At 25.2% G+C, this 13,012-nt stretch overlaps 2 protein-coding genes across 2 annotated transcripts; both read left to right on the top strand.

Moving 5' to 3' along the window:
* The first annotated feature begins 5,418 nt into the window (after positions 1 to 5,418).
* Positions 5,419 to 7,802, top strand: LOC145836816 (trypsin 3A1-like). Its single transcript, XM_082944592.1, has 5 exons — positions 5,419 to 5,461; positions 5,732 to 5,909; positions 6,581 to 6,740; positions 7,147 to 7,371; positions 7,644 to 7,802. Exons 1-5 carry the CDS (start codon positions 5,419 to 5,421, stop codon positions 7,800 to 7,802), a joined length of 765 nt encoding a protein of 254 aa, XP_082800718.1.
* Positions 7,803 to 10,329: 2,527 nt separating this feature from the next.
* On the top strand, positions 10,330 to 13,012 carry LOC145836828 (trypsin 3A1-like). Its single transcript, XM_082944603.1, has 5 exons — positions 10,330 to 10,366; positions 10,777 to 10,954; positions 11,604 to 11,763; positions 12,348 to 12,572; positions 12,854 to 13,012. Exons 1-5 carry the CDS (start codon positions 10,330 to 10,332, stop codon positions 13,010 to 13,012), a joined length of 759 nt encoding a protein of 252 aa, XP_082800729.1.

Genomic DNA, 13,012 nt, shown 5'->3' on the forward strand with positions numbered 1-13,012 from the left:
ATAAATTTATTTATAGTAATATTGTCAGATATTTTTTTGAAGTGTATTTATTTTCATCATAGAAAATACTTAATTTGTATATCATTGGTTTAGTTTATAACTAGCAGTTAGAATTTATAGTTTATTTCAAAAGATATATAAAAAAGTGAACAATAAATTCATGAAATTCATCAATCAATAATTTAACTTATGCTAAAATTTACAAAAAGTTTTCAATGTAGAACGGTGTTAAATTTTTTATATTGACCCTTTTAATTAATGAGCTTCTTCGGTTAAACAGTACTGATTTAAAAAATTTCTCGTTTTTAAAGCCTTTTAGATTTTAAAATTCGTTGTTGTAACTATTTTATATAGAACCTCAGTATCACATAAAAAAATTCTTAGTAAGTGTAGTATTAAATTAAACATGTTACCATATATTTTAAACAACTTTTAGTTATCTTTAACTTATGTAAAATATGATCTAATATATATTTTAGTGCAGGTCTATAAAAGAAAAAATATATCAGTTGTAGCAAAAAAAAAATTTTTGGTAATTAGCAAAAGTTTTCAATATATTTAAAGTTCAAAACTGAAAATCATTAAAAAGCACTTTAAAAATCTTTTAGTACATTTGAAAATAATTAAAAGAGATTTAATTTCAGAACTAAGTATAAATTTTAACATGTAAGTTGTTACAACATTGTACATATTTAACAATTTCAAATTGACATTATTTTCTAAGAATATAGAATTACATTTTTTATAACAAAAAAAGGTTTGCTTAATTGCAGTGCAGAACGATAATTGAGTTATAAACTTTTTTATATATAAGTCATTTGCAACTTTTGTTTCAAAACAAAAAAAGTTTCATATGTCTATTGGAATGTTGCTTTAGGTTACGAAAAAACTTTTTTTCATACTCTTTTAACCTTTTTTTTTAGGTAAGTTTTAGATAAAATCTTTTTTAATTTATAAAAGTTTAATAAAAATGTGTTACTTTATAAGCTTAGAAAATGATTACTAGATTTTTTTCATTTATTATGAATTGAATTTAATTTTAGATAACATTAGCGATTAGTTAACTACATATTAAACACATCTTTTAGCTTTACATTTGACAGAACTCTTTAGTTAATTTAACATTGTCAAATACGTGTGGATTACAAAATAAATTTAGATGATACTAAGTCTAAAAATTAACAAAAGCTAAATCTATAATCACGTTAATTGTTTAAAATCATACTAATAGTATGTTTTAAGTACTTATACGGTTAAATTTAAAAAAGTATAAAGATTTTAATAATTAAAAGTCATTACAGAAAAATGATATATAAATTTATAACATTTAAATAAATACATAAATATGCAAAAAAAAATGAACGAAGAAATATAATTTTCGAATGTATATATATATATATATACGTAAAAAACAGTTTAGTATTTTATTATAACGTATAAAAACAGTTTGCTTGAGTAAAACAATCTTAAACTGATGTTTATAATAGAAATTGAAGGTTTGTCAAAAATAATAAAGTTGATATTAGATATAAAACGAATGTGTAGAAGTTAGAAAAATATATTTTTACAGTTTAGGTTAATAAGTCACTGGTTAATAACAGTCTAGAGTCTAGACTTTGTACCATACAAAACTGCGAGAAATATTTTAATTTCAAACTACAATATACGTGTAAATACTATAGAGTCATCAAATTATAACAATAAAGCATTAGTAAAAGTTTTTTTTTAAACTGGTATGTAAATTGATTTTTGTTTTTAGAAGCTCAAAGCTGTTTTTTAAATTATGATTTGGCAGAAGCTACCTATCGGTTAAAAAACACAAAACTTGTAACAGTGACTCAACTTGTGGCTTTTATAACTTTTTAATTGCTTTTTAAACGGCAAATTTAGTCTTCAAACAAAGTTTTTATAGCTTTTTTTTATATAAACTTTTATATATACATGATAACATACCTTAAATTTCAGTGTACGCTTTATAGCTTTATGAAAAAAAATGAAGGTATTGGTTTTTGAATTGTGCATCATTCTACTTATATCAAGTGGTGAGTTTAGTTCTTAGTTTTAGAAGTTTGTTAAATTTTAATCTATTCTTAAGGAATAAAATAGCCTAAGTAATAGCGTTTTTAAACATAAAATAATGATATTTTAGTTGTTTTACAGTTTAAGTTTTTAAACTTGCTTTTTCCACAGTAACACTAAAAAAAATTAACCAAGTTAAGTCTTCGACCAGTACTTTATAGAATTATGCCCGTATAAAACTACAGCTTACAAACTTTATTTTAATCTTAATATATTTTTTAAACACGAGATTTAACAAAGATTAATATTTAATTTTAAGATTTTGATTAGCAATTGAAATAGTATTTTAGTCCAACATTATTTAAACGATTGTTTGAAAACTCCTGATTGCGGAACACTATCTTATTTTTTACAAACATGGTGTTATCTTTGCAACAGATTTTTATCAGTAATTATGTATTTCAATCACCTTAATTATATTAAAGAAAAATATATATATAAGATCATTTCGTTTACGTAAAAATTTAATAAGCTAAATCTTCTTAACCAAAACATTTTTAATAAAAAGTTCCAAAATAGAAAGTAAGTAATTAATGTATTTTAATACTTTATTTCTACGAAAGTTTCAGTAAGTCTAACTTATATTTTGGGTTATAACCAACTGATCAAAATTTAAAACTTAGATAATTGTTTATTATGACAATAACTAGGTAAAACATTTTACCTTAAAGCTTTTTAGTTTGTTAAGTATTATACTTTAAAAGCTTTTAAATATTTCATAGTTATATATTTTTTTACTTCTAAAACCTTTAAACTTCATTTAACTTATAGGATACCCAAGAAAGTGTTATTACTGCAGTGGACTTGACTGTTTGAAAATAACAAAAAATACTCCAGTATATGAATCAGACACACCATACTGTGCGATTGCCACTGGAAGTAGTAATTTGTTTTTTATAAAATAAAGCTAACATTAAAATCACATGTGATACTATATTTATACTATAAAAAAGTTTTGATTATTTATTTTTAACAACTTATATTAGATATTTTCAAATTACAGTTACTTTGCTTTTTTATTAGTCATTAATTTGTTTAACTTTAAATTTAACTATACTACGCGTTTCTTTTTCTGGTTTTTTAATTTCAATTATTAAAGTATAAATAATTTATCTTAAAAATAACATTTTGATATAATAAAAGTAATTAATAAAAGCATACAATTTTTGTTTTCAAAAGCTTGAAATTTTAAACATTCAACGGTGTTAATTTTAGTATTTAAAAAATATTTTATTAAGTTTTATTTTATTAGCTATAAATTCTTAAATATGTATTTATGTAATACTAAAAAATGTTTACTTACTTGAATAAATACACAAAAATACTACTATCCCACTTTTATAGCTTTTACAAAAAGCAAACGATAGTATAATATAAATAGACAATATTCTATCAGAGCTTGACAAGTAAACAAGTTTAAATGAAACAGTAATTTTTTTGGCTTTGTATACTGTACCTCTTGTTAACACTGTTATCTCTAGAAAACAGCACACATTTCTATTTCACAAGAACAAGCTACCCGATCCACGTCGGGGAAACAGTTTGTGGACTTCACAAAGAAACTTCTGAGCCTTGTTTGTGGACTTGCGATACAAAAGGTTAGTCACGTCCTACAAGATTTTGTTTGTAGTTTCTAAAACTAAAATAGATTCTAACGATTGTTTGCATAGTTTTTATTTTTATATAATTTCATGGAACAGAAATAAATAGTTTTTAAAGTTTTTTTTTTAAACAGGTATTATTTCAAATTATAAGCACTCGTGTAGATTACTTTGTTACAACTCAAAAGCGTGGTATCAGCAATTAAATTTTTAAATACATATTTTAATTGAAACAATTTAATAGACATGTGCAATGACTTGGAGGAAATACCAACAAATTTAAAGCACACAGTTGACGATTGACTAAAAACAATGGATTAAAAGTTAGGAAAATAGAAGTTACGCTCCCGAATGCCGCTAAACAAACTTTTACTTAATGCTCTAAGCTTATAATCACACTTATACTTCTTTACTTTGTTTCACCGACATTTTTGTAAGCATTCTTTCTTTTTATAAAAAACTTAAACTTTTATCTAAATGAGTTTGTGATAAAAGTTTTATAAACTGTTATACTGATAGTTAAAATTCTAGTATTCATACCATTAAAAACTTAAATTACATTATTGTTTCTCAACTTAAAATAGTATTTACACTACTTATTTTTGATAAAGTTTTTTAAGTTTTGAAATTAATAGAATGTAAACTTTTATCTTCAGCATTAAAAATTAAAGTTTTGTTTTATAATAATTTACAGGTAGTATACATAAAAAGTACACTTTTATGACAAAAAATAATTTGATATTTTTGAGTTTACTCCTCCGTTATAATTCAGGTTTTTTTTTAAACCGTGTCTTCAACTGTTTGTGTTTTTACGTTTCGTAAAAGTTGCTTAGTAAAATACTTACTCATGAATTAAAGTCTAATTAATAACTTAAGTAAGGCGCTATGTTTTTATGTTTATTATTCTTAAACTTTAAGACTATATAAAACAACTAGTAAAAAAATTATAAATAATAAATATTTACTTAAATCACGTACAGTACATACAAATCAAGTAAATAAGTAAAATGTTAAAAAATGGTTTGCTCTTTTTTGGCATTATAAACAAAATAAAGGAATTTTCACAACTTGCATGATATTTCATTGTAAATAACAAACTTTATAATATTAAGTTTACAAAATTTTTTTTACGGTTTATTATTGTAAACAAGCTTTCTTGAATTTTACTATAAAAACGTGCTTTTATGCGTACTAGCTATCGCCTCTACTTATTTTTTTTTTTAATTAAAATATTTAACCTAATTTAAACTTTTCTATGGGTTAAATTTATTTTTTGGTTTTATTTTGACCTTTTTTGTAATTCATTTAATGTAAGATTAAAATTGGCTAAAATATTTCATATAAAAGTACAATTTCAAAATATATGTATAAATAAAAAAAACTAAAAGTCTTAATATTTATATCATACCATTTTTTAAACAATACTGTTTAATAATTTTTTTTTAAGTTTAGAATCAACTATTTTGATTAAATTTTTTTTTATTACAGTTGTATCATTTTAAATGTATTATAGTTCTACCTCAAAACTTTATTAATTTTTTTTAAGTTTATCAAGTTTGAGCAAATAAACATATCTTTGTTTAAAAAAGCTTATTTCAACAAACTAGAGCATCTTAGTTTGGTGAGAAGGTTGACAAATGTTATTTTGACTTAACGTTATCAGTCGCTTTTTTGTTAAAATATAACGGAAAAACATGAGACAGTTTGTTTTTTTATTTTTAAACCAATATTTATAACTATGAAATTTGCAGCTTTTTTCGCCGTAGCTCTTATTGGTCTCGGTAAGTTTAGCTAGAATTTCACAATTTTTTTTAACAATAATTTGCAATACGGTTTAAAGACATGTTTACCTTTGTATTATTCTGATCTATCTAAAATGTATATGAAAATTTAATTTTATAGTTTGAATATATATATTATTAATTAATGACAATAGTTAAGACATGAGCTTTAAACAAAACCTACCAAATACCACAGTGAATAGTTATTTTGTTAAGCCAGTAGGTAATCATTTGTATGTCTGTAGATTAACATAACAAATTTCATACCAGTGCAATGTGCACCACCACAATCTCGCATCATCGGAGGTGAGCTGGCTACATCAACAGCTCAGTCTCCATGGCAGGTTTCCCTCCAACAGACTGGTACTCACTTCTGTGGAGGATCACTCATCTCACCTGCGCATGTAATGTCTACAGCTGACTGTAAACCCGCTGTCGGATGGAAAGAGCTAGTTTTGTTTTTATAAACTATTTTAAATTTTAGACAAAACTAAATATTATTATTCTATCAAGTTATAAACTTATTAAATACGTTACATAAATATCTATTTAATGTTACGTAAAAATTTTACAAAAACTCTTTCTTTTCTAAAATTTTTTGCTTGAATTCTTAGTGTACTTTTTTAAAGTTTATATAACTATTAAAACTACTTATTCATTTTAATTAATAAGCAGCTTATATTTCTAAATTTAGAGAAATACTGAGGTTCATATTGAGCCGAAACAGTAAAATTAAAATTGATCTAATTCACTTGCTTAATCTCTGTAAAATGTTCATCGTTATGAAAGGAAAAGTGGCTAAAGATTATTTTTTACCTTTATAACAAAAAAAATACAGAATATAGTATTAAACTCATTGTCTTTAAATTGGGAATTTAGAATGAACAAACTTAATATTTAGATTTCTGGTTTAAGTTTAGTTAACCTATACTGTTTAAGAGCACTTTTTTTTCAAATTTCGTTATTTGTTTAAATTAACAATTTTTTAAGTTAGTGTGTCTTGTCTTATTTACTTGCTTGTATCCTTCATTAACTTTTTACTAAACCTGACCACCTTAAGCTAATTGAGGTAGCATAACTAATTTAGAACATGTTATAAACTATAAAAACATATTATAGTACCACTGTTGCACTTGAAGGACTTCAATGGCCAAGACTTAACCAAGTGATGACCATCAAAAAATGGGTACAACACCCAGAGTTCATCAAGAAACCAATTATAAATTTTGACTATTCTGTCATCACGCTTGATAATGCTGTAATTCTTAAACCTGGAGCAGTAAGTAAAAATCGTTTTATAAAAGATAATTTTTTATTAGTTGAAAAAATTATTTCAAAAAATAATTTCTTGTATGTTCTTTACAACATATATATCAATTTAAAATCATTTTTCATAGAATTTTCCATACTAAAAATTATCTTTTTTATTTTTTGTCACTTTCTCTTATGCTCATTTGCAATTACTTCAATATTTTTTTCCAAAAAAGTTATGATATGCGTTATTCTTTTTTATCAAAAAATAAACGGTTGAAAAAAAAATTGAGAAAAAATAATTATACTTTAAATAAAAAGTTAGGTTATTCTACTTACGGTTTTTGATATTGAACGTTACATTAAATTGACTAAACCAGTTTTAGTTATACAAAAATTAATTAGTTGAACAGAAACTTTATTCTAAATTGCAGGTCGAAACCATCAGACTCCCTTCTAAGGACCAAGTTTTCACCGGAATGGCAACAATCTCCGGATGGGGACTGATAGATCCTAGAGTTCGCATTCCACCAAACGACCTTCATATTGTCGACGTGCCAATTGTTTCTGACGAGGATTGCGCGGCTGCGTTCGGTGATGCTTCACTCGTCACACCACAAACCATCTGCGTCGGTCTTGGAGGAGTCGGTGCTTGCAATGTAAGTCAGAAACTGCTTTTTATTTTGAATCTATGATAGAATGGACTTTACCTTATCTAATGGTTTTATGAAATTCAATAATATTTTAGTTTAACAAATAACTAATTGAAAAATAAAACATGTTATACTGGTTTATAATGTCATACCAATGTTTACAACTTTTAATGATAATTAATGACAGGCAGAACGTTTAGAATTTTATTCAAAAATATACTCATTTGTTTTTTTATAGAAAACTACTGAATGATTAAAAAAAAACATTTTGTTGTTAGGGAGACTCTGGTGGTCCACTGTGGCAAAAACAAAACGGAGTGAACTATTTGATTGGAAACAACTCATGGGGTAAAAGAAATTGTAATGCAGACAAGTTCCCATCAGCTTATGCAAAGAACTCTGATCAAATTGAATGGATATATGCTAATATGTACTAGGAACATTTTAAAAAAGAACATTGTATATACATGCATTTTTTCGTTAACATTTTTACAACACGCAAAATGAATAAATAATCAATTGACTATATAACTTTTTGTTGTTTTTTATCAGTATAACTTGAGGTTATGTACTAAAAAAAATAAATGTAGTAAATCATATAAGATAATTAATTTATTAAACTGTATAAAAGTTTCATGAGTTCTTATATAGTTTTAACAACTCACAAGTAATTAATAAATTTAAAATTAGAAAAATTTTTCCTATAAAGTAACTTTACTCAAAAACGTCTGTACATATACTCATTATTTTAAATTGTTTTTTTTTTTTACATAAATTTATTGTTTTAAAAGCATAACTTCAAAATTTAAGTTTTAACTATAAGATTTACTTTAAACTTAATAAATTTACGGGTGATCTGTTTTAATATTTTTAATTTAATTTAAATCTCTTCTGAAAGTAAACAAATTAAACGTTAATTATATCAACTATGAACCTAAATATAATTGAAGTATAAAATACTATAAGATTATAAACATTTAGTTTTAATTAGGGATAAAACTTTTTTTCATTACTTGAGTTTTATTGTAAAATTTTAGGTTAGCAAAGGTTATCATTTTATTACTTTATAAACAGTAAAGACTAACTAGCCATTATAATGTAAAATTGAAAGAAAATTTTATGCAAACATATGTCATACTTAATAAAGTAAATAAAAAGTACTTTAAAGTTTTTAAAAAATTAGTAATTTAACAATTAAAGTGTTATTTAAACTAAAGTACAAACTTTGAAATGCATCTTTCTGTAAAAAAATATCTCTTGGTGTATCGTTTAAAAGCTTCAGATTCTATTTTAAGATAAACATACTAAATTGTAGTTATCTTTAAAATATTTAAAGCAAATACAACTACTTATAAAACTTGCTATACAACTCTTGATAATTATAATTGTAAAATATTTTAATCACTTAGTTTAGTTACTTTTAAAGTTTTTAAGCGAATATATAGAAATAGATATTTAAAAATATTTTAAGGTTGACACATTTAAAAAAGTTTCCTAAACTAAGCTTCTTTTTTTTTCTTTTTTAAATTAAAGTAATTGAACTTTGAACAAGTAGCATCTGTTTTAGTTTACTAAATACAATCCCTTAAAGCTAAAATACTTTTCATAATTTGTTTTCTCTTCAAATTAATTAAAATACTTAAGAAATTAGGCGCAAATCTTAAAGTTATAGTGAAGCAGTTTTATAATTATAGTTTATTAAACGACAAAAAAGAAGCTCAAAGTATTTGGTCATATGACCTGGTGCACGAAGAACCTTGACGTTATCGATTTGTACACCACGGATACATTGTAACGTCGTATCCAGGACAATTTTAAAGTTTAAAATAGTTTATTACTTACATATAGCTAATAACAGCATTTTAGAATATTTTTTATTTTTAAATTAAATCGTTTATTTATTGAATAAATATTGTATTTTTATATATTTTGTTGAAACTTTGTGAAACTCAGCTAACTACTATTTTCTAATTTTAAGAAAAGTAGTAGTTATATTTAATTGTTTTCTACATAAATGCTAAGTTAAGGAGTTAGTAGAAAATTACATAAACTTTTACCAAAAACACGTACATTTAGATCATATAAAATATGTAAACATTTTAAGTGAGTGTTCGCTCTTTTTAGATATTTTAATAAAAGGTTAAAAGTTTCAGTATTATTCAATGATATTTTATAATAAATAACAAAATTTCTTACAAATGTGTATATGAAAATTCTAATCACGTTTGTTATTTTCAACAGCATTTTTATTAAATGGTTTTAAAAACAAGCTCATAGCTTTTAAGCCTACTTTTTTTAGAATTTTATTAATGTTTTTTGTTGTTTAAAAAATAGAAATGTTTACACTTTTGTGAAGTCTTCCTAGTTGTTAGTTCTTTTACTTTCCATTTATTTCATTATTTCATGCAAAATTTAAAATGCCTAAAGATACATTTAACAATTTATCCTGTAAATTTTTAAGGATTAATTTAAAAATTTGAGTAGGTTTTTAGTCTGTAATTTAAAAACCTAGTAAGTAAACAAACGTATTTTGTCTAATATCTACCAATCCTTGTTAAAAATAACTTTCTTAAACTTATTCTAAAATGAATTAAAGACCAAACTGACTTTGAAATTGTGAATCAACTTTTATTTATTTTCCATTGTACAATTTAATTTCAATAGTTATTGAAAAATGTTTTATTTTTATTTCTGTTTTGTAATTTATATTGATTACAATATATTAAATACTTCCTAAACAGCCTTAATAAGAACGATCCTAGATATCAGACTGTTGCGTTGGTTGTTTGTTTATTTCCAATATATGAACAAAAATAACTACATGTTTAATAAAAAAGCACATCCAAACTTGGTGAGAACTTGAACAAATGCTATTTTGACTCTACGTCATAGGTGGCGTTGTTTCTATATAAAAGCGAAAAAAACTAACATGGTTTGTATTTAAATTTTAAATTAACTTAAACAATGAAAATTGTAGCGTTTTTCGCTCTAATTGGACTCGGTCAGTTCAGCTTTATTTTATGTTGTTTAAAGTAGTAGTATGCAATAACCGAATATGACTTTTACTTTTACTCTGTTATAATCTTGCTAGAAAAGTAACTAAAACATAGCTCAATAACTTAAGCATAGAGAACTGTTTTTCAGTAATGACAAAATACAGATTGAAGAATAATACCAAAATATAATATCCAAGTTAAGTTGAGTCTAATAATTTGAGGTTCTTATCAGTTATATTGTATATAATTTACCTTAAGTCAGGGTTACAAGAACTTAATGAAATAAAAGTCAAAAAAACTTAAATATAACATTTTATATATCAAAAAACAAACATTTGTTAAGCCTTAGTGTTTAGTTAGCATAGAAGCATTAGCATTCTGGCAACTTTGCCTTAAATAACAAATTTTATAACAGTGCAATGTGCACCACCAAGTTCTCGCATCATCGGAGGTGAGCTAGCCACATCAACAGCCCAGTCTCCATGGCAGGTGTCACTCCAACTGACTGGTGCCCACTTCTGCGGAGCATCACTCATCTCACCAACTCATGTCATGTCGGCAGGTCACTGCAAGCTCGCTGTCGGATCTGAGCAGTTAGTTATATTTTTAAAATGTTATTTTGGTATATTTTAAGTAATAGAAGTTAGGGCACTTTATTTTTGTTTAAAAGATACTTTTTAGTACGTTAAATCAATTGTTTTTTTTTTAATTCTACTTTTTACAATATAGGTTCTTTTTTTTTAAGTACGTAAAGTTTAATGTTTTTTTAGTTGTAAAATTTATTATTGTGTATAAAACTTGGTCACATTTACTATGTGACTATTAAGTTAGTTTTGGGTATCAATCAATTGTAAATCAGTATAGAAATCAATTTATAAGTTTAGTCTAGTAAGTAAAATTAGATGTAGTTTCTTTGTCAAACCTCTGTAAAGCTAATGAAAGATGTTTTAACTTTTAAGTGGAAAATAAGATTCATCAACAGAGCTTTAAAAAACAATAATTATAGGTTTTTTAACAAAAGATTAATTGCAAAGTATTTGGATTCATCTTTTAAATTATTATAAACACATATATACTTTTTATCCCTCTTTTCACTAAAAGTTTAGTTTTAGCGAATTTAAAATAATATGTGAAACTTTTTTTTTCTAATACACTTTTTTTACTCTTCTGTTTGTGTAAAAATTGATTAATTTTTGAGTTTATTTACCAAATAAACCTTAATAACACTAAAACACCTAACAGAGCCGTTGTTGCTCTTGAAGGGCTTCAATGGCCAAAACTTAAACAAGTGATGACTATCAAAAGATGGGAACAACACCCAGAGTTCATCAAGAGTCCAATTATAAATTTTGATTATTCCGTCATTACACTTGATAAAGCTGTAGTTCTTAAACCTGGTGCAGTAAGTTTTTTTTTTTTGATAACTCAAACTTTATTTGTTTAAAACTAAAATGAAAACATTTAAGAGCTGATAGCTTTCTTTAGTAGGTATATTAAAAGCTTTACTACAGTTTAAACAAATTTCTTAATGCTAAACTTTTTTAACTGTAAATTTTTCGCACTATTTAAAATGTATATGGTCAGCTTTTTGTAAATATATCTAGAATCTATAAACTTTCCCAAGACATTGATAGGGTAAAATTGTAAAACAAAACGATACTTAAGTTATAAAGAAACGTAAACAGTCTGACATGTAGAAAACTTTCAGGATAAAACTAACTTAAACTGGTGTAAGTGAACTACTAGCTCTGTTTTTAGATAAAGATATACTTTACTGTAACTTACTTATTTAAATTTCAACAGAACAAAGCAATAATTAATAATATCGCAAGTTTTTAAAAACTGGAGTTTAAAACGGCAAAGTAGAGTAGCTAACAATAGCTTTATTGTATTGTAATGAGCACAATTTTGACTGTAATGTTTAAGTTAAACAAAAGTCACTCAGTTATTCTTGAAAGTAGCTGAGAGCTTGTTCTATAAACACAGGTCGAAACTATCAACCTCCCTTCTAAGAACCAAGTTTTCACCGGAATGGCAACAATCTCCGGATGGGGACTGATCGACCCAACAGTTCGCATTCCTCCAAACGACCTTCATATTGTCGACGTGCCAATTGTTTCTGACGAGGATTGTGCGGCTGCGTTCGGTGATGCTTCGCTTGTAACTCCACAAACCATCTGCATCGGTCTTGGAGGAGTCGGTGCTTGCAGTGTTAGTTATAAGTGTTTTTCGACATATATAGACTTAAGTAGAAAACACATACCTTACTTTCTCTTATGATTTTTCAAAAATCAGTTATGTTTTCATCTTAAAGAAGCTATTTTAAAAATAGAACATGTTAAATATGCTAGTTGTTGGCAACGTCGAAAAATTGTTGAAAACTCTAATGATAACTACAATATGTGAAACTATATCTAAAACAATCTCAATTATATGTTATAGAAAAAAAGTATACTGTATGAGTTAGAAATAGCAATATAACATTTTTTTAGGGAGACTCTGGTGGTCCACTGTGGCAAAAACAAAACGGAGTGAACTATCTGATCGGAAATACCTCATGGGGTGCAGCAACTTGTAATGCAGACAAGTTTCCAACAGCTTATGCAAAGAACTCTGATCAAATTGAGTGGATCCATGCTAATATGTACTAA

This window comes from Thalia democratica, chromosome 1 (genome assembly GCF_965202585.1).
Source record: "Thalia democratica chromosome 1, ktThaDemo2.hap1.1, whole genome shotgun sequence".
Classification (NCBI taxonomy): Eukaryota; Metazoa; Chordata; class Thaliacea; order Salpida; family Salpidae; genus Thalia; species Thalia democratica.